General features: G+C 38.9%; 4 protein-coding genes across 9 annotated transcripts; 2 read left to right on the plus strand and 2 right to left on the minus strand.

Annotated features, from left to right (window-relative positions):
* Positions 1-1,976: 1,976 nt before the first annotated feature.
* On the plus strand, positions 1,977-10,974 carry LOC119997128 (serine/threonine-protein kinase VPS15-like). The gene is made up of 11 exons (XM_038843943.1): positions 1,977-2,489; positions 2,915-3,037; positions 3,130-3,175; positions 3,273-3,433; positions 4,534-4,613; positions 5,341-5,446; positions 5,811-5,987; positions 6,062-9,208; positions 9,947-10,194; positions 10,276-10,375; positions 10,566-10,974. Exons 1-11 carry the CDS (start codon positions 2,217-2,219, stop codon positions 10,740-10,742), a joined length of 4,638 nt encoding a protein of 1,545 aa, XP_038699871.1. The 5' UTR covers positions 1,977-2,216; the 3' UTR covers positions 10,743-10,974.
* Positions 10,975-11,129: 155 nt separating this feature from the next.
* On the minus strand, positions 11,130-16,188 carry LOC119997129 (probable glutamate carboxypeptidase LAMP1). Of its 4 annotated transcripts, none has more exons than XM_038843944.1 (12): positions 15,018-16,180; positions 14,837-14,904; positions 14,611-14,692; positions 14,389-14,481; positions 14,151-14,303; positions 13,871-13,939; positions 13,582-13,672; positions 12,471-12,554; positions 11,995-12,083; positions 11,782-11,898; positions 11,558-11,701; positions 11,130-11,464 (listed from the first exon to the last, which is right to left on the minus strand). In XM_038843944.1, the coding sequence occupies exons 1-12, from the start codon at positions 15,963-15,965 to the stop codon at positions 11,282-11,284; spliced, it is 2,121 nt and encodes a 706-aa protein (XP_038699872.1). In that variant the 5' UTR covers positions 15,966-16,180; the 3' UTR covers positions 11,130-11,281. The 4 variants fall into 4 exon arrangements, with proteins under 4 accessions (XP_038699872.1, XP_038699874.1, XP_038699873.1 ...); XM_038843946.1 differs by having other exon boundaries at positions 14,151-14,218; positions 14,364-14,481; positions 15,018-16,179; XM_038843945.1 differs by having other exon boundaries at positions 13,582-13,669; positions 15,018-16,178.
* A 2,377-nt stretch (positions 16,189-18,565) lies between these two features.
* On the plus strand, positions 18,566-21,039 carry LOC119997650 (probable pectinesterase 53). Its single transcript, XM_038844795.1, has 5 exons — positions 18,566-19,161; positions 19,520-19,709; positions 19,795-20,001; positions 20,115-20,350; positions 20,850-21,039. The coding sequence occupies exons 1-5, from the start codon at positions 18,797-18,799 to the stop codon at positions 20,995-20,997; spliced, it is 1,146 nt and encodes a 381-aa protein (XP_038700723.1). The 5' UTR covers positions 18,566-18,796; the 3' UTR covers positions 20,998-21,039.
* A 1,513-nt stretch (positions 21,040-22,552) lies between these two features.
* Positions 22,553-24,774, minus strand: LOC119996255 (protein IQ-DOMAIN 14-like). 3 transcript variants are annotated; one of them, XM_038842823.1, is made up of 4 exons: positions 24,577-24,774; positions 23,686-24,261; positions 23,437-23,601; positions 22,553-23,359 (listed from the first exon to the last, which is right to left on the minus strand). In XM_038842823.1, exons 2-4 carry the CDS (start codon positions 24,085-24,087, stop codon positions 22,661-22,663), a joined length of 1,266 nt encoding a protein of 421 aa, XP_038698751.1. In that variant the 5' UTR covers positions 24,088-24,261; positions 24,577-24,774; the 3' UTR covers positions 22,553-22,660. The 3 variants fall into 3 exon arrangements, with proteins under 3 accessions (XP_038698751.1, XP_038698750.1, XP_038698749.1); XM_038842822.1 differs by having other exon boundaries at positions 23,686-24,306; XM_038842821.1 differs by having other exon boundaries at positions 23,686-24,774.
* Between the last annotated feature and the right edge of the window lie 2,839 nt (positions 24,775-27,613).

Consider the following 27,613-nt stretch of genomic DNA (forward strand, 5'->3'; position numbering starts at 1 on the left):
AGGATAACACGCCAACATAGTCCTTGAAACCCCGCTATATAATTTGCTCTTCCGGATCTGCAATCCACCATTACCGCCGCTTTGTTTCACTCTTTCTGATCTAGTATTTGATCCGAAAAATGAAGAGCACCAAATATAATGTGAAGTCCGATCAGAGAAACGACAGGAAATCGGCGACTGGCATGAGCGGAACGCCCAAGAAAGGAGGACATGGAGGAAAGTATACATGGGCCGGCGATAGATACTCACAGGCTGAGATCGGGTTTGATAAGGGGGCCATGGATGCTAAGGATCCCAACTTTGAAGATCCAGAGGAGACTCAGGCGGAGACTAAGACGAAGACTGAGACTGAGACTGCTACTGCCTCTGCCTGATTTGATCTTTCTCTGATCGTGATTGTCTATGATTATGTGTAAATATTTTCTGATGTAGGGAGGTGATCTGGTTTTGATTAAAAATAATTGTTCCTCCTTGGATTTCCTAATTGAACGAATTTTCCGTTTGATCTCGTCTTGCCGATTAGGAAAGTAACTAATTATATGTATCCATCGGTTCGTGCAGGTTGAGTAACTAACCATCGGGTATGGTGGAAATTTCCATACCAAAAAAACAAACGAAATTTCCATCCAAAAAACCAATTCTTTTGTATCGATGTAATTTTTACACCGAAATCGATGAGAATAAAGGAAATTATAAAATAATGACAAAGATGCAGTACGTGGTTAGGAAATTTGCCTAGTCTTATCTTTTATTGGAGAAGTGAGTCAGTCTTTGTCAAATATCTAAATGATATATATATATTTATAGTGTGTTGGAGGTTAGGAGTGATTATGCAAATTGAGTGCGGTTGTATCGGTTGATTTGTCTTTATTGATAATCTCTTGCAATAATTGTTGTATGAATTGTAATAATTATTGTCTGAACTATTACCTCCTTTTGGATATGTCTTGTTTCGATAATCTCATACGGAATAATAACCTCTTTAGCTTAACGTGTCCATACATTCAATATTTTATGGGATATCCTACTCAAAAAAAACACGTTGATAATGATTAAGAAGTGTAATTATCTATATATACTAATAGTTATTAAAGAAGCTTGTATAGTTGTATAAATGTTTGTGAACATAATTATATAAAATTTCACAAACAAGTTCAAAAAATGTGTTCACATGACTTGACTCCTAACCATAAGTTAAACTTGGGCAAAAATATATTTTTCGTTCGTAAACTACACACGATATTTCATTTTCGTTATTTGACTTTTTTTTGTCAATTTTTTGTTTTTCAACTATTGAAAGATACCCCTTTTGTCCTTCAAGTGAGATTAGCGCTTGAAAAATATGACGTGACACCTATCTGGCAAATCGGAGTTTGCCAACATGACAAACCATCTAAAAAATGAACCATATGTCCCTAAAGTATCAAATTGTGAGACATTTAGTCATTGAAATTTATAGCCTCTAAACCCTAACTCGTTAAACATGGACGCTGTTGGGTCAACTTAGCAACTCCAACAAGTGCAACTCGCTGCCATCTTGGGGCCGGACTCCACCCCCTTCGTGAAGTTGATATCGCACTTGATGTCCTCATCGAATGAGATGCGATCCCAGGCTGAGCTCCTCTTCAACCTCTGCAAACAAACCGATCCTGACTCCCTTTCGCTTAACCCAAATAATATCATTTTACCCTTTAATTCGCATATAATTGAGAGACGAAAAGTACTATTTTGCCGTTTAACTTGTGTTGCTAGCTTGTTTATTGTGTTTGTCAACATGCTCATTTAGGTGTATGTCAGCAAGTTCGTCAGCATGCTCCATAAATACTCGTGCACACTCTAATCGTTAAAGGCTTAAAGCTTTCACGAGGTAAGACCGATAGGCCGGCCAGGCCCATTGGAGCAGCTGACCGTGTCGAGGCGATGCGGGCCGGCTCGGCCCACTTTACAACTCTGAGGCTCAGATTTGTCACGCGGAGCTGACGTGACCCAATCAAACGGTTAATCGGACTCGGAGCCAGGGGACCCTGTTACGAATTCGCATTAAGCCAGTAACACCAATCGGTACACAGTCCGGCGGCCGTGTCCACCTTTGTTTTCTTCTTAGCTTCGCATAGACGAAAACTATCGAGATAACGTGCACAACGCACACAATTTCTTACCAGAGAATGCGACGAGTAAATAGTAGCCACAGAAGGCACAGATAACATAGATTACAGATGGGCAACAAGATCGCGCGCACGACGCAGGTCTCGGCGTCGGAGTACTACCTCCACGACCTGCCGTCGTCGTACAATTTGGTGCTGAAGGAGGTCCTTTTGCGAGGTCGATTCTTCAAGACGATTCTGTGTAAGCACGACGAGGGTCTGGTTCTTGTGAAAGTCTACTTTAAGCGTGGTGAGCGCATCGATCTCAAAGACTACGAACGCCGCTTGACTGAGATCAAGGACACCTTTCTTCCCCTTGACCACCCTCACGTTTGGCCATTTCAGGTCCAATTGTTTGTTTGCGAGCTTTTCTTTGTTGTCTTCACTGTTGTTTTTGGTTGATGAGAAACTGTTCCGCAAAATAATGGTATAAAGCAACTATACACTTCTATGGGGGTTAGCTTGGTAGATTGCCATTGAGGGAGAGCGTACAATTCCGAGTACTGAATCCCTGTTGATTTCAGAGTTTTGAATAGGATATAACCTTGCAACTGATTGCTCTGGGAAGAAGAAATTGAAATATAATGGCGCTGGACACCTTAATTTAGATAAACAAGGGCAGTAGGTTTAGCTACATTTGTCGGAGGCTTTTGGGATTGCAAACTGTGGATGTAAAGAATCCTAATTGGGCCTTTCGTCTTACTATTTAGTCCATGTTTTCTGTAGGGCTTGTTTTTTAGATGTTCTCAACCAGTGATGTCCTTTTGCAGTATTGGCTAGAAACGGATAAAGCAGCTTATCTCGTGAGGCAATACTTCTTCAACAATCTTCATGATCGACTGAGCACTCGACCTTTTCTCAGTCTTGTGGAGAAGAAGTGGTTAGCTTTTCAGGTCTCCCTCCGTCTCTCTCTTTTCTTGGAATGATATATAAATTTCTAATAACTACAATTCACTCAACATTGCATTTTCTGGTGATCATGCAGCTACTTCTTGCTGTGAAACAGTGCCACGAGAATGGAATTTGTCATGGTGAGATGTTGGGGGACACTTTTTTTCTTCTTCCCGTTTTTCCCTTCTTTTTCTGTTTTGGTGCACCTTCTAGCTTTTAATAGTTTGCCTCTTGCAGGTGATATTAAATGCGAGAATGTGTTGGTCACTTCCTGGAATTGGTTGTACCTTGCTGACTTTGCATCATTCAAACCCACCTACATCCCCTATGATGATCCTTCAGATTTCTCTTTTTTCTTTGACACTGTTGGAAGGAGGCTCTGTTATCTTGCTCCTGAAGTTGGTTCTACATTTCCATTCACTCTTACCAAGTCATAGCTGATTTTTTTTATACAAATTCAATTGATTTTTGACATAGGTTGTGAGATTTGTGATGCATTTGCCAAACATGATCTGAACTTATGTACTGTAGTTTGTTTCAGAATCCGTGTTTGGTTGATTGTTTTGTGTTTATACATCAATCTTCCACCTTCCAGTTGCCCGTGAAAAAGAAACTGAAATTAAATCGGTTTTTAGACTTTCTATTGCTACATGCAAATCATGAACAGTTAATAGGATAAGCTATATGGTTACCACAAGTTCAAAACCCAGAACTTATACAGATATGAATCTAGTTTTGTGAGATCATCCCAAATGATCTGAGGATGCCAATTTTTGTCTATGCTAATGAGGCTGCTTTCAGTTTTGTTTCATTTGTTGGAGGCTTGTCGTTGATCCAACTTTTGCGCTTGATGTCTTCATATCACTATATTATGTGGTGGAGTTATAGTCGTTGAGAGAAACTGGGAATAGACTGTTGTATTTTCATAATGGGGATCCTTGTATTTCAACCTGCAGCTTCCCTAGTGCCTTTGTTGCATCTAAAAAAGAAATCCCTACTTTTGCTTCTTTCCCACTAGCATGCTTTTATCTTTCTATCAGTTTTCTTTCCAATTAGTAAATTAGTTTGAAAGTACACTAGTAAGTGTGGGTTCATTGACCTCTTATCACGTAAATGACTTTCCATCTTCGTTGTGGTACAATTTTATCATTGACTTGGATGATAATTTTTACTCTTTTTTTTGGGTGTCGGAGCATCGTATTTCTGAGCTGCATGATGCAAATCATTTGCAACCTTTTCCTTGTCTTATAAAGAAATCATTTTTGGCCTAATTTTCTTAATTTAGGTCGTTAACTATTTTTGTTGGTCAAATCCTGTAATTTTTCTTTCGAAGTCGACAACTGAATGTTCTGATTGATGTTGAAAGGGAGAAATTCATGTGAGATGTATCATTCTTTTCTTTTTTCACCCTAAATAGTTGCTAGTCACCTATTTTCTTTTCCTGAATATGACTATTCTATCACAAATTGTAACAGAAAAGTTTGTTCTCTTTTTCCAGAGATTTTATGAGCATGGAGGTGATATGCAAGTTGCTCAAGATGCTCCTTTAAAGCCTTCTATGGATATCTTTGCTGTAGGGTAAGCAACTTTAGTTATCAACATCTTTGTATCCGAGCCTATTGTTTTAAATATAAATAATATATATATATATATGAAGAAAACATGTTCTTCAATGTTTTCTTCTACTTTAGATTTTAACTTTCTAGTCATTGTTTCTATGAACAATATCATGCTAATAGTGCACATCAAATATATATCTATGTGTGTGCGTGCTTGAGCGAGCGCTTGCATGAATCATACAGAAAAAATGAGTTAAGGCTTCTGGAAGCAGGACAGATTTAAAATCCTTACAATGCAAGTGTTTTTGGGTGATTTAGGCTTTTAAAGACTATAATTTCTGGGTTTTATCTCGTAGGAAGAAAAGATAGGCTTTAGAAGGTAATAGGGATTGAATCTTGCAAGTTTTGAAGTAAACTAGTGCTTGTATTTGAAGCTCAAGGTTGATGGTAGTATGGTACCCAACTCTCTTACTTCTAAAAACTAGCTTTAAGTCCAAACATAAAAGACTAGTTGTTCAGCAAGATGTAAACTAATGTGGTAAACTAACGCTCATAAGGTTTCTCTCTTCCTACTGTTTGACCACAACATCTGTTTGGAGAGCCCTATTCTGCAGTTCTGCTCCATTCAAATTCAATTAGCTCTCTCTCTCACTCTCCCTCTCCCTCGTAGTGGTTTTGGATGTAATATTATTTATTATTTTGTATATTATAATATAATCTGAAATCATATTGTTATTAAATTTCAGGTGTGTAATTGCAGAACTGTTTCTTGAGGGTCAGCCTCTGTTTGAACTCTCTCAGCTCCTTGCTTACCGCAGGGGACAATATGATCCTAGTCAACTTCTTGAAAAGGTATATTCCTCTCCTTTTTTTGTATTCTCTTTCCAATGCAAACTCTTTTGCATCCATCTATTTTAGATATTTTGTTTGAATACTCAGTTAAACAAAGCTCTTCAGGTCCTTTTAATCTCAGCTCGATGCTTACAACTTCTTATTGGCATCCTTCGTCCTTGAAGATAATGTATTAACACGAAGGAAATTATGCTTTAATGCTTGTCCTTTTTTCATTTGGCCTTTAACTTGACTCGTTAATCTTCCTCACCACTCTCTCTTTAAAAGAAAATTTTCTGTGGTTCTCCGCTGAAGTATTTTCCTTTGGCTGTGCTGGCTTTTCGTGCGCTAGGTTTAATTGAGAAATCATGTTCCCTGTCTGCAGATTCCAGATTCTGGAGTACGCAAGATGATACTTCATATGATTCAGTTGGAGCCAGAGTCACGACTTTCTGCTGAAAGCTACCTGCAGGATTATGCAGCTATTGTTTTTCCCTGCTACTTCTCGCCATTTCTGCATAATTTTTACTGCTGCTGGAATCCTCTTTATTCGGATATGAGGGTAAGTGATTTGGTGTTTTAAAAAATAAAGTTCTCTGTACAACTATATAATACGCCTATTGAATTATGTTGTAGGTTGCAATGTGCCAGAGTGTTTTCCACGAGATACTAAAGCAAATGACAAGCAATATGTCTGGTGAGGAGACGGGTATGGAACTTAGCATACCTCCAAATGACAGGGGGGGCATTGTGTCAAAAGAGATAATCACAAAACAAAAGGTTGACTATAGGAATGACCCACAGGGTGTGCAAGGTTTAGTTCATGAGAGATCCAAACTTGCCAATATCAACAGCCTGTTTGGAGACGTAAAACAAGACCATCACTCTTGTGATGTAAAGCCCACACTAGACGGTGCTCCTGCTACTGCATTTTCCCAAAATCTCAAGCAATGTAGCATTCAATCTCCTGGGGAGCTTCTTCAAAGCATCTCCAATGCATTTAGGAAAGATGGCCATCCATTCATGAAAAGGATTACAATGAATAATTTGAGTGCCCTGATGTCTGAGTACAATAGCCAATCAGACACTTTTGGCATGCCTTTTCTACCAATACCTGGAGATAATATGAGATGTGAAGGAATGGTTCTGATTGCCTCTTTGCTATGTTCCTGCATACGAAATGTGAGGTTGCCTCATTTAAGGAGAGTGGCTATACTTCTGTTGAAGTCTTGTTCATTATACATTGACGATGAAGATCGGCTGCAGCGGGTGCTTCCATATGTTATTGCAATGCTTTCTGATCCAGCAGCAATAGTGCGCTGTGCTGTCTTGGAAGCATTGTGTGACATTCTGCCTTTAATCCGGGATTTTCCGCCTAGTGATGCAAAAATTTTTCCTGAGTATATTCTTCCTATGCTTTCTATGATGCCAGATGATCCAGAGGAAAGTGTGAGGATATGTTACGCGAGCAACATCGCAAAACTTGCACTCACTGCTTATGGATTCCTGATGCACTCGATAAGCTTGAGTGAGGCTGGGGTTCTTGATGAATTAAGTCTGTCAGGTAAGTCGTTTTCATCATCTAGTGAGACTTCCAAGCAGCTGCATAGGGTGAATGGTGATGCTCAGCTTGTGCAACTGAGAAAATCGTTAGCCGAGGTCGTTCAAGAACTTGTGATGGGTCCAAAGCAGACTCCAAATATTAGGAGAGCCCTCCTTCAGGACATTGGTAACCTTTGTTGCTTCTTTGGCCAGAGGCAGAGTAATGACTTCCTCTTACCCATCCTTCCAGCATTTCTTAATGATCGAGATGAGCTGCTAAGGGCAGTATTCTATGGACAAATTGTGTTTGTCTGTTTCTTTGTGGGCCAACGAAGCGTGGAGGAATATCTTCTACCTTATATTGAGCAAGCTTTAAGTGATACAACGGAGGCTGTAATTGTCAATGCTTTGGATTGTTTGGCTATTTTGTGCAAAAGTGGTTTCTTGCGGAAGAGGATACTACTTGAGATGATAGAACATGCTTTTCCATTGTTATGTTATCCTAGTCAATGGGTGAGAAGGTCAGCCGTCTGTTTTATTGCAGCTAGCAGTGAGAACTTAGGTGCAGTGGATTCATATGTGTTCCTTGCACCAGTGATACGTCCTTTTCTTCGCAGACAACCGGCATCTCTAGCTTCTGAGAGGGCCCTCCTTGTGTGTTTGAAGCCTCCCGTCTCGAGGCAGATGTTTTACCAAGTCCTGGAAAATGCCAGGAGCTCAGACATGTTGGGGCGGCAACGAAAGATATGGTACAGTTCATCAGCAGAGTCCAAACAATGGGACACTTTGGGTTTACTTAAGAGAGAGGTAGAGGATATAAGTTCAGCGAACAGTTGGCCTGACAAACAATACTTTTCTGAGGGTCAAGAACCTTGTAGAACCATGCATCCAATTGAGCCAACTGAATTTGATGATGATGCAGCGAAGTTGAGATCTGTGGGAAGCATCATATACAATGGGTCTAGTACTGCTGACATCCTTGATCCCTTAAGCTCAGAAAAATTACAGTTTTCAGGCTTCATGCCTCGACGAGCTAGTGGTGTGAATAGTTTTATGTATGATAAGTCCTCTGACGGCATACCCTTGTACTCCTTTAGCATGGACCAGCGTCAAGTGAAAAATCCTTCAATGGCTTCTGACTCCCCATCACTTGACAATTTCTTAGGAACTGGTTCTTCATCCATGCCTTGGATGGATCCTGTAAATAAATCATTTAGTTTGTCTAGTTCAGTTCCAGTGCCTAAGCTTGTTTCAGGTTCATTCAGCATCAGTGGTGGTTCTAAACAGTTTCATAGAGTGGTGCATGAACCAGAAGGCAGGGAAAATGATCAAATATCTAATGTTAGTAGTAAATTTCAAGAGTTGGGATTATCTGATTCATCGAAAGGGAGTTCTAGTGCAGAAGATGCTTCTGCTCCTGATCTTATCGGATTGCCATCTTTTGCACGAACAACGCCTTTACCAGATTCCAGTTGGAGGCCCCGAGGGGTTTTGGTTGCACACCTTCAGGAGCATCGTTCTGCAGTTAATGCCATTGCAGTATCAAATGATCATAGCTTTTTTGTGAGTGCATCAGATGATTCCACTGTCAAGGTGTGGGATTCAAGAAAGTTGGAGAAAGACATCTCATTTAGGTCAAGGCTGACATATCACCTGGAAGGAAGCCGAGGACTGTGCACTGTAATGCTCCCCAACTCTGCTCAAGTCATTGTTGGAGCGTGTGATGGAATGATGCATTTGTTTTCTGTTGATCGGGTCTCCAAAGGTGTTGGCAATGTTGTTGAGAAATATTCAGGCATTGCTGATATAAAAAAGAAGGATATCAAGGAAGGTGCCATACTTGGCCTTCTGAACTACTCAGCTGAAAATTGCACTAGTCATATGGTTATGTACAGCACCCAAAACTGTGGGATTCATCTTTGGGATGTTAGAGCAAATTCAGATGCATGGACTCTAAAATCAGTTCCTGAGGAAGGCTTTGTGTCTTCTCTGGTAGCAGGCCCATGTGGTAATTGGTTTGTTTCAGGGTCATCTAGGGGTGTGCTTACTCTTTGGGATCTGAGGTTCCTCGTACCTGTGAACTCATGGCAATATTCTATTGTATGCCCCATAGAGAAAATGTGTCTGTTTGCTCCTCCTCCACATGCCTCTCTTGCTACTACTACAAGACCTCTTGTGTATGTTGCTGCAGGTTGTAATGAAGTGTCACTTTGGAATGCAGAAAATGGGAGCTGCCATCAGGTATGTGGCAATTGTTTTTTCATTACCTGTAACTGCAATGACATCAGATACATTATGATGCACATGATACATAGCACGTAGTATCTTTATTAATCAATGTTCACATGTAGCCAAAAGAAATGGGACGGTGAACATAAGAATTTATCAATAGAGCACTAGCTTGAGTTTGAGAGTGAAGTTGCCACGAGGAGGGATAAAAATTGGCAGAAGATTTAGAGCAACATGTTTGAATGTGATTTTCATGCAAGTGAATAAGTCAAGTGAGGACTCAGTTTGATCCTCCCACACTGTAAGTAACTAAAAGTGTTATCCATCTTCACCTTCAGGCTTCAAGTCATAATAATTGGATAATCTATCTTAACTTCATGTGATTAATGATCTCTCTATTCAGTTCCTTTAACTTTTAAGTAGATCTGGTTACCCTTTAAAGTTAATGCTTTAACTGCATGAACAAACTTTTTTTGATAATGAATTGGAAGAGCGATAGAAAGTGTCGTGTGAAGAGAATGTTCCCTCTAATGACAAAGAAACCTAGTTGTTTGACTATGACTTAAAAACAAAACTTGCAGTGCATCTATTCTTTAGAGCATGGAGAATTAGTTGTTCATGTTCTATAAAATGAGCGTGTTATTGACGCTGAATTTTTCGGAGAAGACCTGGGTATCTGTATTTTTAGAATACTGGATGTATTCTGACATACATATTTGTTTATTTGTGTGGTTCGTCTTTTGATTTTAGGTCCTGAAGGTGGCAAATTATGATGCTGATCCTGGGCTGTCTGATATGCCAGGGGCATTATCCTGGCCATCCAAGGCAAATAATTCTAGAGCAGATTTGAGGCAGAATCTGAATCCCAAGTACAGAGTTAATGAACTTAATGAACTTCCTCCACGTCTTCCTGGCATCCGTTCGTTGCTTCCCTTACCTGGGGGTGATTTGTTAACTGGGGGTACTGACTTAAGGATCCGTCGGTGGGACCATTGCAGGTTGGTTTGAAGTTCAATTTTTTGTGTTTTGTTATTTTGTGGCATTCTGATGTTTACTTGATTGGTTTTCCAATGTTGCAGTCCTGATCGGAGTTACTGCATGTGTGGGCCGAATTTGAAAGGTGTTGGAAATGATGATTTCTACGAAACAAGATCCAGTTTTGGGGTGCAAGTTGTCCAGGTATTTTACTTGTTTCATATTTCAGGTTCATCTGTGCTAACCCCCTCAATTCCTCGTAGTTATACGTATTGATGTCTTCTTTTCCTGGATGGTTTAGAGACTTGAATGGTGGCTTTAATTAATATTTAATAGTTTCTCTAACTAATGCTTACTGTAATACTGAAACTGCAATCTTTTTTTTGGCAAACAGGAGACGAAGAGACGTCCTCTGGCAACCAAGTTGACAGGAAAGGCAGTTCTTGCAGCTGCTGCTACTGACCCTGCTGGGTGCCACCGTGACTCCATCCTCTCTCTGGCCTCTCTCAAGTTAAACCAGAGACTCTTGATATCAAGTTGTAGAGATGGGGCAATCAAGGTTTGGAAGTAAATAAACGTCTGAGTGCAAATTAATTATTGTACATATATAGTGCCAAAACCAGTTCAAAATTGTACATGAGGAAAAAAAAAGAAAAAGATTAGAGATAAAAGATAAACCTCTTCCTCCTCTGGTTCTATTTACAAACACTTACACATACTCCAGTTGATTTTGTACGGGAGATATGCTTGTAGACTTGTTGTAGCTGTAGGTAGGCATTAATATTGTTAAATATTTTATCTCATTCGGAATGAAATATTATGAATTCGGTCAGTGTACTGGATTGTTTGTTAAAGTGTCTTGTTGTAGGTCCTTCATGGATCATTAGATCCAAGTTCTCTCTACAAATCTGTTTCCCAAGATCAAATCTTTGATCCGTGTCTGTTGTTCCCGAGTATGTATTACTTGTGCAGACCAATGTCTTCTTTATTTTGATACAGTATGAAACCTAGAGATACATACAATCAAACATGTCAAAATGACAGAACTTTGTGAAACAAACCTCAATTTGATGTGTAACTGTTGCTTATGAGTGATCAACCACCACAAATTCATGTTAGCTTGCCACTGAGGACAAGCGAGGCATGTCTGACCACTCTAGCAACTCTCCAAATTTCATGTTGTACAAAACTCCATGACTGTACAGAGTCCATACTCTTTGCCTCTTCAATGGCATCACCTATTCCAGGGAAGGATTTGGATCCATAATCGTCGTGTTTTGAAGGAGCATAAATCTGGAGGAATGCCAAATATTAGGTCAATTTGTCCATTCTTGTAACAGAAAAAGGTCATGAAAATCAAATGTCAAGAATTATGGACAAACATACCAAATGCTTGTACCACGACCGGCCAAAGAGTCCATCTGGGTCTGTGAAAGCTCTCTCCGCCATCATCAATCTGTCATTGAGCTCTCTCACCGTCATACGGTCTCTTGTCAATATTGATGTCCATGCTTTGCTTTCTTCTATTTCCTGGAAAATTAGCTCTGTCATTTGATGTGTAAGTAATGTTGTGTCCGAGATTTTTGGTGTGCACCTACTTCAGTACTTACCTTTTTTCGGGTTTCTATATTTGCGGCTACCTCTTCAAGCTCCGCAATAGACTTGAACAATGGAGCAAGGCTTATGCCCTTACCCAAAACTTGATCTTCCAAGTCCTTTGCACTCTTCTGTTATACATGAATACAATTCATTGCATTAATTTGTGCAATAAAAGGCAATTTATATGGTATCAATGATTGAACTCCTGCTCGAAATTGACATACCTGAAGCTCGAGCGCATAGGATAGATAATTGAAAGGTAAAATCCTGTCATCCGCTAATCGAAGTGCTAATAAACCCCAAACACTTGCCACTATTTTTCAGAAGGGACAGTTTTGAATCATCAATTTATAACAACAGTAATGAGAGTAAAGATCAAAACAGTGGAATGTTGGAAGGAACCATGTGGCTTAGGACTCAATCTAAAAAAGAACTTCAACATATTCAGATCCTTGAGATCATTAGATGTTTTCTCATTTTTGAATAATGGAAATGGACAATGAAAATAGAAAATCCTATTATACCTGCTGGCCTGGGTTCAAATGCCATACCTAAAATGCCTAAACCCTCTGATATTTGTATCTAATATCTAATGCGATCTTTCAAAACTTGATAGCTGCAAAACAGTGCAAGACTATTTTTCTTTGGAAAAAATTCAAATTCATATAAATGCTAACTGAGATCAAAGTTCACATCATACCTGCAACATGTCTGTGAAACATAGGATCACCAAACTTTTTCATCCAAATAAAGTCATCGTACATTGAATGGTATACCGGGTATCCTGCATTAATGCTTCCCAGATTAGTAAAGTGCATAAACTTAAAAAAAATGCATAAAAGGCTAGTGTTCAATGTCAAATTTAAAAGATAATGGAATCAAAATAAAGAATTTTGACCAACATCACCATGGTAGCATCTAGATTCTAGGCTCACTGAGCGAAAATGATAGTGGAAACACCTTCACGCTACAGTCTTAAGCCATTACCAGTAAACATAAACCTCAAGAAAACAACATTTATTAAATGTACAGTGCATGGATATCCAGAGGTTGCTTTTGGTATGAAGGAGAAAAGCATTTAACCAGTATGAACAATTAGAGGAACACAGGACAATAATTGAAGTTTTACTCTAGTTTCTCTGCCTTCATTTTTTTTTTTGAACCGACTCTCTTTACTGTAAAAATAAGGGGAACTATCATACATAAGATTTTTCAAAATATTCATAATTGTTCACTATGAATCATTGGGCAGGAAGGTAAGACCTTTTGAGCCTGGAAAATACATTACTATGATATTAAAGGCCATGTGAAAGGTGTTTATTACTTTCCATTTCCTTCTTGCCAGGGCAGAAATTTTTTACATTGACTAAGACAAGACGAGAAACAGTTTGCACATTGAATTTTTACGCTGCTTGTTTTCAAAGCTTTGAATTATCAATAAAATTGATTACAGTTTTGTTTTGCTTTCAGTATTATTGTATCCCATGTTTACACTTTTTGGTAAAGGAAGGATTGGCTAATTAATGTTAAACAACTCATGTGCACAAGACATCCACAGTGGACGAGTCGGGGATAGACAAGATGAACGCAGACCTACCCCACATAATATGTAGAGAGACTATTTTCAGGAATTGAACTTGTGACCTCTACATTGCATCACTACAACTCCACAACTAGGCCAACATCTTAGAAGTAATTCATTCATGCACAAGAAAATTCTGGATGTATTTAGTAAGCTTAGATAATTGTGTTTGTGTGTGCTAATGTTCACAGATGTCTTATCAAGTACTAAAAAAAAGAACAGAGATTACCTTCCCCAAAAGACATGTCAGATGCAGGAACACCGATGTGTTGCACAAAAGCTGCATAGTCTGATCCTCCACCTCCTAATCTCCCAATCTTCTTTCACAGATAACAGTTTAATGAGCAATAAACATTTTTAAAGTTTCCAAGGTTAACTTGATTAAAGTCATTCCAACTGTACGTTAAACATATGGAAACATGCACAGAGGTCTTTTTATTCAATGTAGTTATATCTCCTTTATATACGAAAATTATCCATCACAATGAAGTGGGGCCAAATATTTGCATCACACTTACCACTGGAGAGTTGCTGGAGCCAAGCCATGATTCATAAATGGTTTGTGACGAGTTATCTGGATCCTTAACCTTCATCAAGCTTGAATTTGATTAAGACGAGTAAGAGAAAAACAGAAACAAGAGATGGTTTGAAATGAAGCATTCTGTGGCATATTCAATTTTCGAAATTTTCATTACAAAACTGAGATGATGATGATTTGTTTCAACGGACCAATTAAATGGTTCAACCCTCTTACGCATGGGTACTATCAGCGGCTAATGTCTACCATTTTAGAGGTACCTGTTGAGTAGCCTTTTTGAGTAGTTCATCAAGCTGTGGAGTTGAGGAGGCGTGGAATCCTGCTCCACCTACCCCAATATCAACATTCAAGTAAGCAACAGCTCTTGAAGATAACATTTCCTTGTTCTCTTCTACCCATTCAGTTGATCCTATCTGAAAATAATAGTAAATTCCCTTCTCAATGCAGACACATACACACAGACAGATACACACATAGAGAGGGGCAAGGGAGACAAACTAGGCCATATTCCTCAGCATCCCAGTTGCATAAAACAATTGTTCGTCGAGGTCTCCAGCCAAATTTCTGCAATTTCTTTAGTCTAGAAGCAACCTAAATTGGAGATAAAAATCAAATGAAGGCTCAGTTTCTAAAATCTGGATGAGTTTTTCAATTTTACTAATTCCTTTTCTGATAATTTGAAAGGCACTTAATGAAACAATATATCTGAACCATAACTACCTCTAAGAGTGCAGCAGTTCCACTGTTGGGATCAACAGCTCCAAAGGTCCATGCATCCCGATGGTTACCAAGAATGACAAATCTAGAAATAGTTGCAACAGTGACTGATCAAGTAAGATAATAAGCCTTATTGAGTGTGCAGATATTACATGGTCATCTAATGCAAGTTTTCCAAACATATAGTATTCAAGACTTGTTTTACATTTTCATAAATTTCAGAACTTACCGATCAGGCTCTTCTTTCCCTTCAATGACCCCAATAACATTCTGAATTGTAGCTATTGTTTGATTACCCTACAAACCCAAGTCATGCGATAGAATTAACAACTTGTTCAATCAAGCTAGATATATGAACTTTCAACATTATATAAACCAAAATTCTAAGCATTGATCAACTTCACGCTTACAGTGTAACTAAGATTTAGAACACCTGGTCCCGGTCCAACCCTGTAAACAGGGGAGCCTTTGCTTCCCTGCCAGTCCTCCTCTGCCACTGGTCCACCAATTGACTCCATGATCTTCTCACCATCAGCTGCTGATATGGGCAATGAAGGTATCAGCGGAACATCCCCAATAATCTCTACCTCCTCCTCTGATATCCTCTCACACCCTTCAGTACTTGCCCATCCTGGTGTAGTCGGATCTCCAGACCCATTATACAACGAACCCACTTGAACCCCACTCGGTGGCATCCACTTGCCATCTGGAAACCACTTCGCATCCCCTCCTCCACCACCGTAATCCTTCCTATCTGTATACAACACTGCCCCTACAGCACCTGCTTTCATCGCATTCTGCACAATCGACCCTCTAAAAATCTGTCCGTACCTCGCCAATACAATACACCCAGACACGTTCACCCCCATCTCTTTCAATGTATCGAAATCCTCCACGCGTCCATAGTTCGCATACACCACAAGACCACTCACAGTACCTGATTTTGCATAAGCGTGGAAAGTGGGCAAGACTTCACCGGCAACATCCGCATACGGGTCACCATCATAAATCTCCTGCCGAAGCTCAAAATGGACAGGTGGGTCTGCGCGATTCGGTTTCAATGTTAAAGAACGCGAAATTGGGTAAGTTAGGAGTACTTGATAGGAGGCGATATGGGATGGGATATTGTAGGAATTGAGAGTGGAAAGGACATAGTTGGCAGCTTCTGCGTTGGCTTGAGTTCCGGCAACATGAGGCCTGCGAGTGAGGGTGTAGAGATGGTGTGATATCGAGGCGTTGTCAGATAAGGAAGAGGAGATAAATAGAGAGTGATAGAAAGATTTTGGAGGGAGAGGAAAGAGGAAGAAGGAGAAAGAAGTGGCTATGGCTAGCAAGGTCAAGATGGCTGTTTTAATCATTGAGTTCAAACTTTACAGGAGATTTCTGGGTCCAGATTTCTGAAACGGAATATTGATGGGTTTAGTTTACCATCAAAGGAGCTCTAAAACTCCATTAATAATAGATAACAAAGACACAGAGAGACTGGAACAGAAAGTGATGATTCTTTCTTTCAGTTATCAATACATTAATATTAATCCAGTTGATGAGCATTTAATGTCTTAAATTCATCAACAAAACAAGGGTTGTTTGTTTGTGTGGATTGATTTAATAAGGTAGAAATAATCAAATAAATATAGACCGTACATCTGAATGATTTATTGAAAACTAATTGAGTAGATTGTGATTATCTAAAAGGTATCTTAGGAAAAAGTGATCAAGATAATGTCATATTCTGTGTGGGACCAATGTGATCTGCACTTCGTGATTATCTATCTGGTTCGATTCTCACCGGGAAGGGTGTCTGCTTGTTTGTCGAGATATGGGCTGGCCCGGCCCCCCAAATTAGAGGACAGTGCTTAACCTGCCGGGCCAGCCAGTACTTTAATGTCGCGGGCCGGCAGAAAATATCGAAGCATGAGGCCCGGCCCACCAAAGATCCTAGGGCCGGTCCAATCCCATCTCTTTTGGGTGGGATTTGGAAAATTCTCCACATTATTCTTGATCCCATGTTTGGTTCCTTATTCAGAAGTCGATGAATGATGATGATGATATCTTCTTGTCCCATGACTTCTCTTCGAGGGGTGTCCGCGGATGTTTCCTTCCTTGTTGACATTCATATTACTTGCTATGTTTGATTCGTCGATGACTTTAGCAGCTCAAACCTTCGACAAGCCCAGTCCGAGAGATGTTGTCGAATCGGCGCCGTGTTTTTCATGGGGCTTGCTTTGGGCTTTCTTTCTCATATACGCAGAGTTTTCTTCTTGTGCTGGGTTTCTATCTGATCGACCCAAACTCAAGTGGGTTAATAGTCCTAGTCATACGGGGTGTTACGGTTTGAAGGTCCGAGAAAAGAGAATGGTATTCGACTATGGCTGTGATGATTCGTGTTGCAGTGTCAAATATGGACTTGGGATTTTAGTTTCATAGTTGGTAATGGTTTTTATTTTTAATCATCTCCAATTCTTGTTTTCTGAATTTAACTCTCACACGCTTGTGTTAATCCATCTCTGCTGCAAGATTAATGCGAGGAATCAAGCTTATATTTTAAATTTAACATGATAATTTTCATTCCTTTCTTTATGATTTTTATTTTTGTTCCAACTTGTTGGGCTTTATAAGTTGCCTTCCACAAGCTTATTATACTTTCTCCTTGACTCAAGGGATAGTCTGGCTACTACTCATTGGAGTTTTGAATGACCTCGTCACAGGATCAGATACTTGATGTTGCTTTGGTCTTGCACAATGCCATCTTGATGTTACTTTTGGGTCTTGCACAGTGCAATCGATTATCCAAGACATACTATCAGTTGGAAATTTGTCATATTTCATGCTTGATAATGATTTAGGGTCCCCTGTTCTGGTTGTCTTCATTCAACTCACATTCTTGTGCAGCAATGGAAGAAAGGACTTCAACTGAACTAGATAGATGAACAATGTATGGATGGAACAGACCTTTTATGATCAAACTATGTCATGTTCAAGGTGAAGATCTGCGATATGATAAAGCCAAGGTAATTATTTGACTTTGACTTTGTCCTATTAAGTATTAACTTGTGCATGTGACAAGTTTGGGACTTGTAACTTTTGTGGGTTTTGGTTTCTTTTTGGCAAAAAGATATTTTTCGTCCCTCAACTATGGGACGAGTTTCATTTTTATCTTTAAACTTTTTTTTCTCTCATATGCGTCCCTCAACTATTGAAAAATATCATTTTTGTCCTTTTAAGTGAGATTGAGGTTGGGAAAAACCTGATCTGACGAACAATATGATGCCAAGTAGGATTTTTCAATGGCTGGATTTATTCGAGGGATAAATATGGTACTTTTCCATAGTTGGGGGACGAAAAAGGGCAAAAAAAAAAGCTAAAGGACGAAAATGAAACCCGACCAATAGTTGAGGGATGAAAAGTACTCTTTTGCCGTTTCTTTTTCTACCCATTTGAGAGCATCAGAGCACTCTAAGCATCTTCAACTAATTATGACCTGTTTGAATGGTTTTCTGCAGCAGAAGTGACACAGTTTGAGTGGGGGAAGAATGTGCTCTATAAAAGCTGATAAGGGCATGGTACTTCAGCACAGCCAGATAAGGCAAAAATTTGATGGCATTTTGTTACTTGTCCAATAGGCCTGGTGTGTCTTATTTCTCTAGCATAGCAAGTGGACCAGGTCAAAATTGATGGACGATCTTTATATGCACATATGATAGAATTAATATATGGTCCCATAGTTAACATAGGTCCAATTATTGGACGGCCGGCATAAAGTTGGGGATGAATTGCCAACCTAAGCATAGTGTGCCACATAAACATCATATTATCATCTCACGAATATATTCACCTGCACACACAAACAGGAGTAGATGCACAGTGCACTCACGGGCAACACCAACTACAACAAGAACAAAAAGTGAGAGGCAGGCTTGAGAGACGAACGAACGTTTTTATATGCAAAAAAGTGCAGCCTGTGTTGTGCCTTACATTGTTTGCCTCTCTCTTTGTCTGTTTCAGTTAGAAGTACCCGTGACCTCTCACTTTCTGTCATACTGAATTCTCAAATTCAACATCCACTTTTTACCTAATTCAAGCACTATCTTGTATATAAACAGACCATGCTACAACCCAAGGTTCTCCATCAAAAATTCAAAACCACATTCCTTCTTCACGAACTCTCGTCCTCCTGATTTCTCATACAATGTTGTCAAAACAATCCCAATATCTGTGTTACATTTTGGTTTTTCTTCTTCTTCTGAATTCAGACCAAGCACTCTGCCACACCAAAGGTCTTAGAATTAGAAACCATGCAGGGAAGCAACCACCTGCAAATTTGACAAGAACCCAATTCTCAGAACAGCAATTCATGAAGTGGGTCAATTTTGTTGGGAGATTAAAACACTCACTGTTCAGGACTGCCAAGAACAAGCTATTCCCCTCTTATACTCTGAATGTGGCCAAAAATTCGATGGCTGCAGACTTTACATCGATTCAAGATGCCATTGATTCTCTCCCTTTCATTAATCTTGTGAGAGTAGTCATCAAAGTTCATGCAGGAGTCTACACGTGAGTTCTTTTCCTATTTGCACTTTTTTTTGGTTACTGTTTGAATTGTATGTTATGTGAACTATGCCTCACAGCTTGTCCTTTTCGTTGTATTGCTTTTTGACTCTGGTGCTCATTTGGTCTTGTTTTACTCAACTGTGGGTTCCAGAGTTTGTCTATATTCACTTTCATATTTCATATGAAGTGGGATTCCAAATTTTGTTCCTTGTGTTGTCCTTTTGATTCCAATTCATTTGTTCCCCCTTAAGCAGTTTACTAGATAGACAGAGTAATTGTTCTGTTATGATAGTAATCAAGGCTTGCATTTCTACTAATTATCAGTAAATTTTACTAACCTTCAAAATTTTTGTTGGGTCAGAGAGAAGGTGAATATACCCTCATTTAAATCATTCATAACCATAGAAGGAGCAGGAGCGGAGAAAACAATTGTTGAATGGGGAGACACAGCAAAAACACCTGGTCCAAGAGGGCAACCAATGGGGACCTACAATTCTGCAACATTCGCCGTTAATGCTCCTTATTTTATAGCCAAGAACATCACATTCAAGGTACTCTACTTTTCTTATTTTCTATATAGAAATTTCCAATTGCCTCCACTAATTCACTGCTTTACGAAAAAAAAATGCGGAGCAGAACACAACACCAGTTCCAGCACCAGGAGCAGTAGGAAAACAAGCAGTAGCATTTAGAATATCAGCTGATACAGCAACATTTTTGGGTTGTAGCTTCTTGGGAGCGCAGGATACACTTTATGATCATCTTGGAAGACATTACTACAAAGATTGTTACATCGAAGGTTCCGTGGACTTCATCTTTGGGAATGGCCTCTCCCTCTTTGAGGTATATATACATACATATATGTACTTTCGAATTTTGGTTAAAAATCATCTTCATTCAATGATCAAAGTAAGTAATTATGTAATCTTATGATTGAGAATACCGAATTAATTTAGGGATGTCACTTGCACGCAATAGTGCGAGTAACGGGGGCAGTAACAGCGCAAGGGAGGAGCAGTCTATTAGAAGACACCGGGTTCTCATTTGTCAAGTGTAAGGTGACGGGGTCAGGAGCTCTGTACCTTGGAAGGGCATGGGGGGCTTTCTCTCGGGTGGTGTTTGCTTACACATACATGGACAACATTATCATCCCCAAAGGCTGGCACAACTGGGGTGACCCCACCAGAGAAATGTAAAAATTCCACACTCCTCTCTCTCTACACACACACACACACACACATATATATACACACAAACGCACACGCACATATATATATATGTATATAATGCTTCATCTCCAAAAGTATTCGTAGTTGATATTCTAGTGGACATTTTGAAAGGTGGTTAGGTTAGAACTCCATTTTTCTTTTAGCTGTGTGTGTTTATTCTGATTGCTTTGTCCACTTTGCTACAAAATGACCCATTACCATGTGTAGTGAGTTGGAATATAGTGACAAAATTGGGCAGCCAGTCATATTTTAGAATTTTTGTTGATAGTGATACTGCGCAATCTAGGTGTAGTGCAACATATTTGTATGTATATTTGTGTATTTCAGATAAGCCACGCAAGCATGGCGTGGTCTGGCTACCTAACCCCTCCAAATATATGTATACATATATATATATATATATATATATATATATATGTGGGTATATTTGGCAGTAATTGTGGTGTTTTGATTTGGGGGCAGGACTGTGTTTTATGGGCAATACAAGTGCAGTGGACCAGGAGCTATGTACGCAGGGAGAGTGTCTTGGGCTCGAGAGCTTACTGATGAAGAAGCTAAGCCTTTTATTTCTCTTAGCTTCATTGATGGCTTTGAGTGGATTCGATTGTAAATTACTCTACAACAATTCCTATATAATAAAATCTTCCTCTTTTTTTTCTTTCTTTATTTGTTATATAACCGAATTACCGAACATGGAGCCCAAAATTGTGTCTTTACGGCTTCTGAGCCCAAAATGCCAAGAACAGCTCGTTGGGCTATTGAACCACCAGGCTTTAAGAGTGTACGTGGGCCTTTAGACTAGCACTTTGGGCTTTCCCTTCGTAGGCGGATTTTATCACACCGTACCCCCCCTCGACCCAGTTCAGTCTCTATGCCAAAAAAATCATATTTACAAATGTCATGTTCGGACCCACTCGGCAAGCAACATATACCTAAAGGTGTTCACGGTCGGTTTTTGGTTTTTTTCAATTTTTTGATATGAATTTAACTGATCAAGCAGTCAGTTTTTGGTCGGTTCTTTTCAATTCGATTTTTAATGGAGAAATGTGTAATTTTTTTTAAAAAAACCAACCAATCGATTTGATTAAGGTAGGTCGGTTTCGATTTTTTACAATTTTTTTAACTACCCTACATGTACCCAATCCTTATATGTCCAAATTTTAAAAATTGTTAGGAATCAACTCTTACTTGAACTAATTACGAGATAGTCTTCCCTCTTTGTAGGTTGTGAGATCGATTCCTGTCGAATCTATATATGAAATTACCATATACTTGCCTAAGTGACATGCATGGTTTCCATACTATTGCGGGGACTATAGATTTACCCAAGTTATATAAAATTAAGTTCTATAAATTGTTGATAAACGTCAAGTTAAACCCTTAAACCCCATTAGACTAGTCCACTCCATCAACCTTCCCCCATTGGTAGGCGGAAGAAGAAGAGGAGTGAAACTTAGTGAGTTGAAAATGCATAAATTTGGAATTTAGGATTGAAAACCCAACAACCTAGAAGAGTAGACAAGCATAAAGCATTCCTTATCAACAACACGTTTCACGAAATATGTTCACCGATTCAAAATTTGCTGGTTGAAAATTGCTGATGTTAGTAGAATAACTTGATATATTTCCAACAAAAAGGTGATAATTATTCTCTTATTATTATCATCTCTCTTGGAAACTGAATATATGATTAAATAATTAACAATCACAAATTCAATATCTTCAAATATTGGTTTTTTTCTTTCCCTTTTTTCTAATGGTCACAGCCCAAAACCTCTTGGTTCATTCACACCCACCAAATATGGTTGATTTTGCACAACTTTTTCTTTTATAATTTAAAAAAATGGAAAATTAAGGACAACGCTTTTTTATTGTCTCTCTCTGTCAATCATTTTCTTATACAAATTTGTGGTTTCTTCCAAACAAAACTGGTAAGAGTCACAGCAAGAGATTGTCTGTGTCTCAGTAGGTCCTTCACATTGAATTCTTCATGTAAATCCAAGAAAACCCTAATTTGGTTTTGCATGCAGTAGAAAATTCAAAACAGAAGCAAAGACAAAAAAAAAGAGAAGAAAAAGGACATTTGTCCCAATGGTTCAATTATTTCAATTTGAACTGAGAGTCTATAATTAATTTGTTAAAAAAAAAAGACTTTTCCTTACGAATAATTTGGCAGCATTGCATTGTTTCATATTCATATAGATCTTTCAAGAATCTGTTGATTACATCAAGATTTGAATTTCTTGCAAAGGAAACTGCATCCAGCATTTCTTTTATTGGGTCACCACTTGGTTCTGATCAAAATTTCTTCCTGGCTCTCTAACAAACTCCATTGACCTGTTAAGCTTACTCATTACAGCATTCTTGAAACTGATAGTTTCTTGAGCTTGTGAACATGATTTCTCCATCTTAATCCCACTCAAACTACTCCTTGACTCCATCATTTCATTCAATGACAGCTTCTTCTTCGGTCCTGGCTCCGGTCGTTGCTTTGGTGCACTCTGTGACCTCACTTTAGCCTTGAAAGACTGTGTATTCGCCATGTAATTAGGGAAGTTCATATACTGCCTAAAGAAGTTATCTCCACACACACTCTTAGCAGGCGTCGCCGGTGCATTAGAAGATGCTGAATTGACTAACCGGGGAGTGCTCTGCGCGGTAGAGAACCTGCATTCCTCGCCTGTTAAGCCCCATTCAGAGTCTTGAAGGTTGCAACCGCAATTGGGTATCGATAGACGGGGTGGAATTCGAGTTGGGATTGGAGATGAGAGTGTTTGGTGAAATGGGTCGTCGCCAAAATCTGAAATTGAAGTGTTGGTTCTGCGAGATCTTGATTTTGGCCTCCCTGTATCAACCTCCACAATCTTTGCACTCTCATCGGTTGCAGTGTTGATTGTGGTGTCAAGAGAGGCTGATAATCTTCTGCTATGGACTGACACTGAGTGTTCACTCCTTATCTCTTCAAACCTCTCCTGCCAATACAAATGGGTTCAGGGATTGATGACAAGTAGAAAGACGCAAATTTTTTTCAAAATTTAAGGGTTTTTACCATGGATTTTCTTGCTCTGACTCTCTGGGATCGAACACTATTCTGTGCTCTAATGAGAGCTTGCATACTGTGAAGAGTTGCAGTGGCTTGTTTGCGCACAAGATAGCCTCTAAAAAGTGCTTGTAATTTCACTAGACCCTTCAATGCTCGCAAGGCTTTTCTGGCCTGTCAAGATTACAAAAATTCACATTCAATTTCTCTGAATCAAAACAGAATTCAAAACACACATACATACTTCCATTAACTTACCAAATAACCTCTAAACACAGTTTGAATCTTGACCGCACCCCATCTCTCGCCGCCACCGCCAAACATGGTTCCCCGGCCATTGCTGGTTAGTCTGACCACAGCCACCGCTGCTTGTGCAGCCACAACTGCAGCGTCTGCAGCTGCGGCTGTGGCGGCGGCCACAGCAATTGCGTGCTTGCTCTGTTCTTCCTCTGTTTCATTGTAATATGATCTTATCCAAGCTGCCTCTGCTGAGGTTATGTTGGGTGGAATTGTCCCTGGACTATGAGTGAAGCCTCTAGAATCCCTCCGTGAGTGGCCAAAAGTGCTCTGTTTCTTGTCTTTCCGGTCACCGGAAGTTGAATCGTCTCTGCTACTCTTTATCCCAAACAAGCCTTTAAGCCATCTTGTAGCTCTACCCATTTTTTTCCCTCAGAAATAAAGAGCACAGAGTATACGGAGAAGACTGAAGGAAGCGTTACAGAGACTAAAAAGGACCCAAAAAGTGAAATCTAGCCATTGAAGAGCTTTTTTACATAGAAAGGCCTGCAGCTACAGCTCATACAATCTTTGGTGCTCTCTCTGTTGCTGCTAAAACTGGCGATGAAGCAGAGTCTGAGTAGAAAGATTATGTCCTATAATCTTTAAAGAACAAAAAAAACTTAAAAAGCTTCAATCTTTAATTTTTTTTTTTTTGAAATTCAAATAATGTGAAGAATATAATACTGTCACTGCCTCGTGAACAACTGCATTACATGACAAAAAAACTTTTCTACTGAAACAACGCGGAAGGTTTACTTGCTATTGATGGATTAGTGGGAGTTACAGAATCGATTAATTAAAAAGTGAAGTATTAAACAATTATGGAGGTAATGATAAAGTAATCAAAGAAAGAAAGATTAAAGTAATTACCTTGAAACAGAGTCGGATTCTCGAGAAAGAAAAAGTGGAATAGAAAAAGATAGAGAGAGAGAGAGGGAAAGGCAAAAGAAAGGGAAGTGAAACGCTTGAAATTCATTCAATCCTCCAATGGGAAACTGAAAGGAGAAGAAAGAAGAACCGAGCAGTGAAAACACAATCTTTTCCTCTGGAGCGACGTGTCCTTAAAAAGAAAAAAGAAAAGATACCTCTGTTTTCTGACAAGTCTCGTGAAGCCCCTGCGTTTTTTAATACATATACTGTGATAAGCAAACCAAGTCCTGAACAAGCAAAAACAAGCTAAGGTTCCTTTTGTAAAGCACACAACATTTTGAAAATTTGTTTGTATCACTCACTGTCAATGAATTGGGTCATCAAACAGTCCCCGAACGGCTATCTCAGTTATCACAACTGTCGAGTTGTACGCACATGATTTCATATGTTGTAAGATATGTGGAGTCGAATAGTTGTTGGGATGACTGAGATACCAATTATTGATATCTTTATCATTTTCGGTCATTAAATGTGTATTTTGTTCTTCTCTGGCACCATCCCAACAGTCCTTTTTCTCTATCAAATTGGGATCTTCTGCAAATGATTCGGTTTAGTTGCAGAGACACTGAAATGTAATTTTCATTTGGGTATTCTTTGGAGTTATTTGTCTACGAGACTGTGCACTAATTGTCTGTACCCTCTAAAATTGACCTATCCTTATCAATTATTCACTGGACTTAAAACAATGTTGAAAACAACGTTTCATGCTTTAAGCCCAACTAAATTGCCTCATGAATACCAATAACAAAGAAATTGGTCAGGAAATTTTATTGCAATTAATTATGTAAATAGTGCAATTATTGTGTTTTGGATTTATTTTTTTTCATTTTTATGCACCTAGCTGGTACATGCAAAAGAGCAGACAGAATGTCAAAGTCAATATTCACGAATTTGGATCCCTAAGGCATATAGATTGGGTGAAGAAGAAAGTAGGGATGTGTATTTGTAGCTAATCATAAACATTATGCTAAATAGTTCTTTATACTTTAGTCATATATATTATTTATGCTTATGTGTTTGGGAGTAGATCAAGTAACTCAAACAAGGCAAGTAATTGTTACGTTTGGGTAGAGTGATTGTTGTGATTTTCAACGTTAGTTAAAAAACTAATGGCTCATAACTTGTTAGGTGTTTTTGTGAAATTTTCAAATGATGATAGTTCATAAAATGTAAAAATTATTTTATATTCATTATTAACTTTTTTTTTTATAAAATGAATTTCAAATTATAAAAGGAAATTTTTTTAAAAAAAACCAAAAAAAAATGCTGGAAAACCCCACAGGCATGACCTCACTACTCAAATTGTCATGGGCCTCACAGCTGCCATTCCTTCGCCATATTATTATAAACCATAAAGTGTAAATGATAGGCTTTTGTCTACATAAAATAAAGCCCCCGGATCATGGGCGTAAGCAGTCTCTTATGGGCCTATGCAGTCCCACGCGATCCACTCCACCAAAGAAGTCCCCAGATAAGTGAAGGGCCCGGTCCCATTAATAACGGAGATATTAGGCCCATCTTAGATTTAGCCGCCCATAAGTTAGCCCTCCCTTCCCCGCAGGCTCCGGGCCCTTTTTGTTTTATTTGGGGCTCTATTACGAACGGAATAGCTGAAGAGATGCAGGAAAAGCGAACATGGCACCCGAGGAACGGAAAAGGAGAAAGATCGAGCAGGGACCGTCTCTCCGGTAAGGAATCTCGTGATCTTTCTGTCTATATCTATTAATTTTATTTAGTTTAAGTTTTTTTTTTTGTAATGAGGAATTGAATTGAGATTTAGATTTGTTTTGACTCTTGATGTATGATTTCTGGAATATCGAACAGATAGGGTCAGCATGGTGTGAATTTGATTAAACTTTGTGGACTTTATTGTGAGACTGTTCAGCAAGTTTTCTCATGGTGTCTGGATTGCGTTAGGATTAGGGAGGGAGTGGAAGAGAGCTGACATGAATTTTCTGTCTAGTGAAGGTTTTGGTGACAAAACGAGTTCCGGATAAAGATATAGCAAATACAGCAGCAAGTGTAGTGACTTTGGTAACAAGTCTCATGCTTGAAGAATTCTTTCTAGAGATGTTACAGAAGCAGCGTTACAAACTTAGCCTTTTCACAGAGTCCCGGGTTCTGCCCAAAGTCATGTTAAATACCTGTCTGTCTGTTGTTCAATCTTCTTCCAAGGTAGCATCTGTTGCTCTATACTTGGGAAAGACCATACTTGATCCTCTCCAATAGGCATTCTAGTATTATGACGTGTTGATCCCACCTATGGATGAAATCCAGATTTTCTAACAGATTGACAGCGTATGAGTATGTTATTGTAATAGAGTAAGATGGATATCAATGAAAAAAACAGTCGCATGATACCTTTAATAAGAAATATGAAATCGATAGTTTTATCATCTATATTTTCAATTCTAGCTCTTTGTAACTTAGTGGAACAGATGCCTTTTACTCGGTGGCTAAGTTGATCTGTCTGGCCGTTCTTAATATTTGAATGTTGAAATTTACTTTACTTAAGAAACTACTTTTCTATTTCCTGTAGACTCTACTTAGATTGTAATAATATTGTGATTCAACAGTGTTTTTTAGGATTTGCCAAAAATAGTGCTTTTAAACAGATGTTATTGCTTATGGCTCATTTGAGTGTATAGATTCTATAGAAACTCATGTTGACATTAGTGGCTGAATCTTTGAGATCTTTCTTGAATAGGAAGTTTATGTTGCAACATTTGTTGATAACTTGCTTTTACCTTCTGTACTCTTTTCTCTGTGCTGGGTCAGAAGCAAATTCCTCTTTATTGTAGCTGAGTTCCTTAATGTGCTTTTAAAATTAAATGTGTATGATTCTTGATGCCAATCTTTTCTTGTTTCAGGGTTGTCTCTTCTCCTACTGCAAAGAAAACTGGCGATAAAACATCATCGAGTAGTTTGATGGTAGGTTTTCTATTTTGAATTTTTTTGATTCTCTAATTTGACATTA

The sequence above is a fragment of the Tripterygium wilfordii genome, chromosome 4 (genome assembly GCF_013401445.1).
Source record: "Tripterygium wilfordii isolate XIE 37 chromosome 4, ASM1340144v1, whole genome shotgun sequence".
NCBI classification, from domain to species: Eukaryota; Viridiplantae; Streptophyta; class Magnoliopsida; order Celastrales; family Celastraceae; genus Tripterygium; species Tripterygium wilfordii.

Coding starts and splice junctions, on each gene's coding strand:
- LOC119997650 (XM_038844795.1), top strand. CDS start 18,797: ATGTTGTCAAAACAATCCCAATATCTGTGTTACATTTTGGTTTTTCTT. Junction 19,162..19,519: donor GTTCATGCAGGAGTCTACAC/GTGAGTTCTTTT, acceptor TTGTTGGGTCAG/AGAGAAGGTGAATATACCCT. Junction 19,710..19,794: donor CCAAGAACATCACATTCAAG/GTACTCTACTTT, acceptor AATGCGGAGCAG/AACACAACACCAGTTCCAGC.
- LOC119996255 (XM_038842823.1), bottom strand. CDS start 24,087: ATGGGTAGAGCTACAAGATGGCTTAAAGGCTTGTTTGGGATAAAGAGT. Junction 23,602..23,685: donor CTGTGTTTAGAGGTTATTTG/GTAAGTTAATGG, acceptor TAATCTTGACAG/GCCAGAAAAGCCTTGCGAGC. Junction 23,360..23,436: donor TCAGAGCAAGAAAATCCATG/GTAAAAACCCTT, acceptor TTGTATTGGCAG/GAGAGGTTTGAAGAGATAAG.
- LOC119997128 (XM_038843943.1), top strand. CDS start 2,217: ATGGGCAACAAGATCGCGCGCACGACGCAGGTCTCGGCGTCGGAGTAC. Junction 3,038..3,129: donor AGAAGTGGTTAGCTTTTCAG/GTCTCCCTCCGT, acceptor GTGATCATGCAG/CTACTTCTTGCTGTGAAACA. Junction 10,376..10,565: donor TTGGGGTGCAAGTTGTCCAG/GTATTTTACTTG, acceptor TTTGGCAAACAG/GAGACGAAGAGACGTCCTCT.
- LOC119997129 (XM_038843944.1), bottom strand. CDS start 15,965: ATGATTAAAACAGCCATCTTGACCTTGCTAGCCATAGCCACTTCTTTC. Junction 12,555..13,581: donor TGACATGTCTTTTGGGGAAG/GTAATCTCTGTT, acceptor GCATTAATGCAG/GATACCCGGTATACCATTCA. Junction 11,465..11,557: donor GGTCGTGGTACAAGCATTTG/GTATGTTTGTCC, acceptor GCATTCCTCCAG/ATTTATGCTCCTTCAAAACA.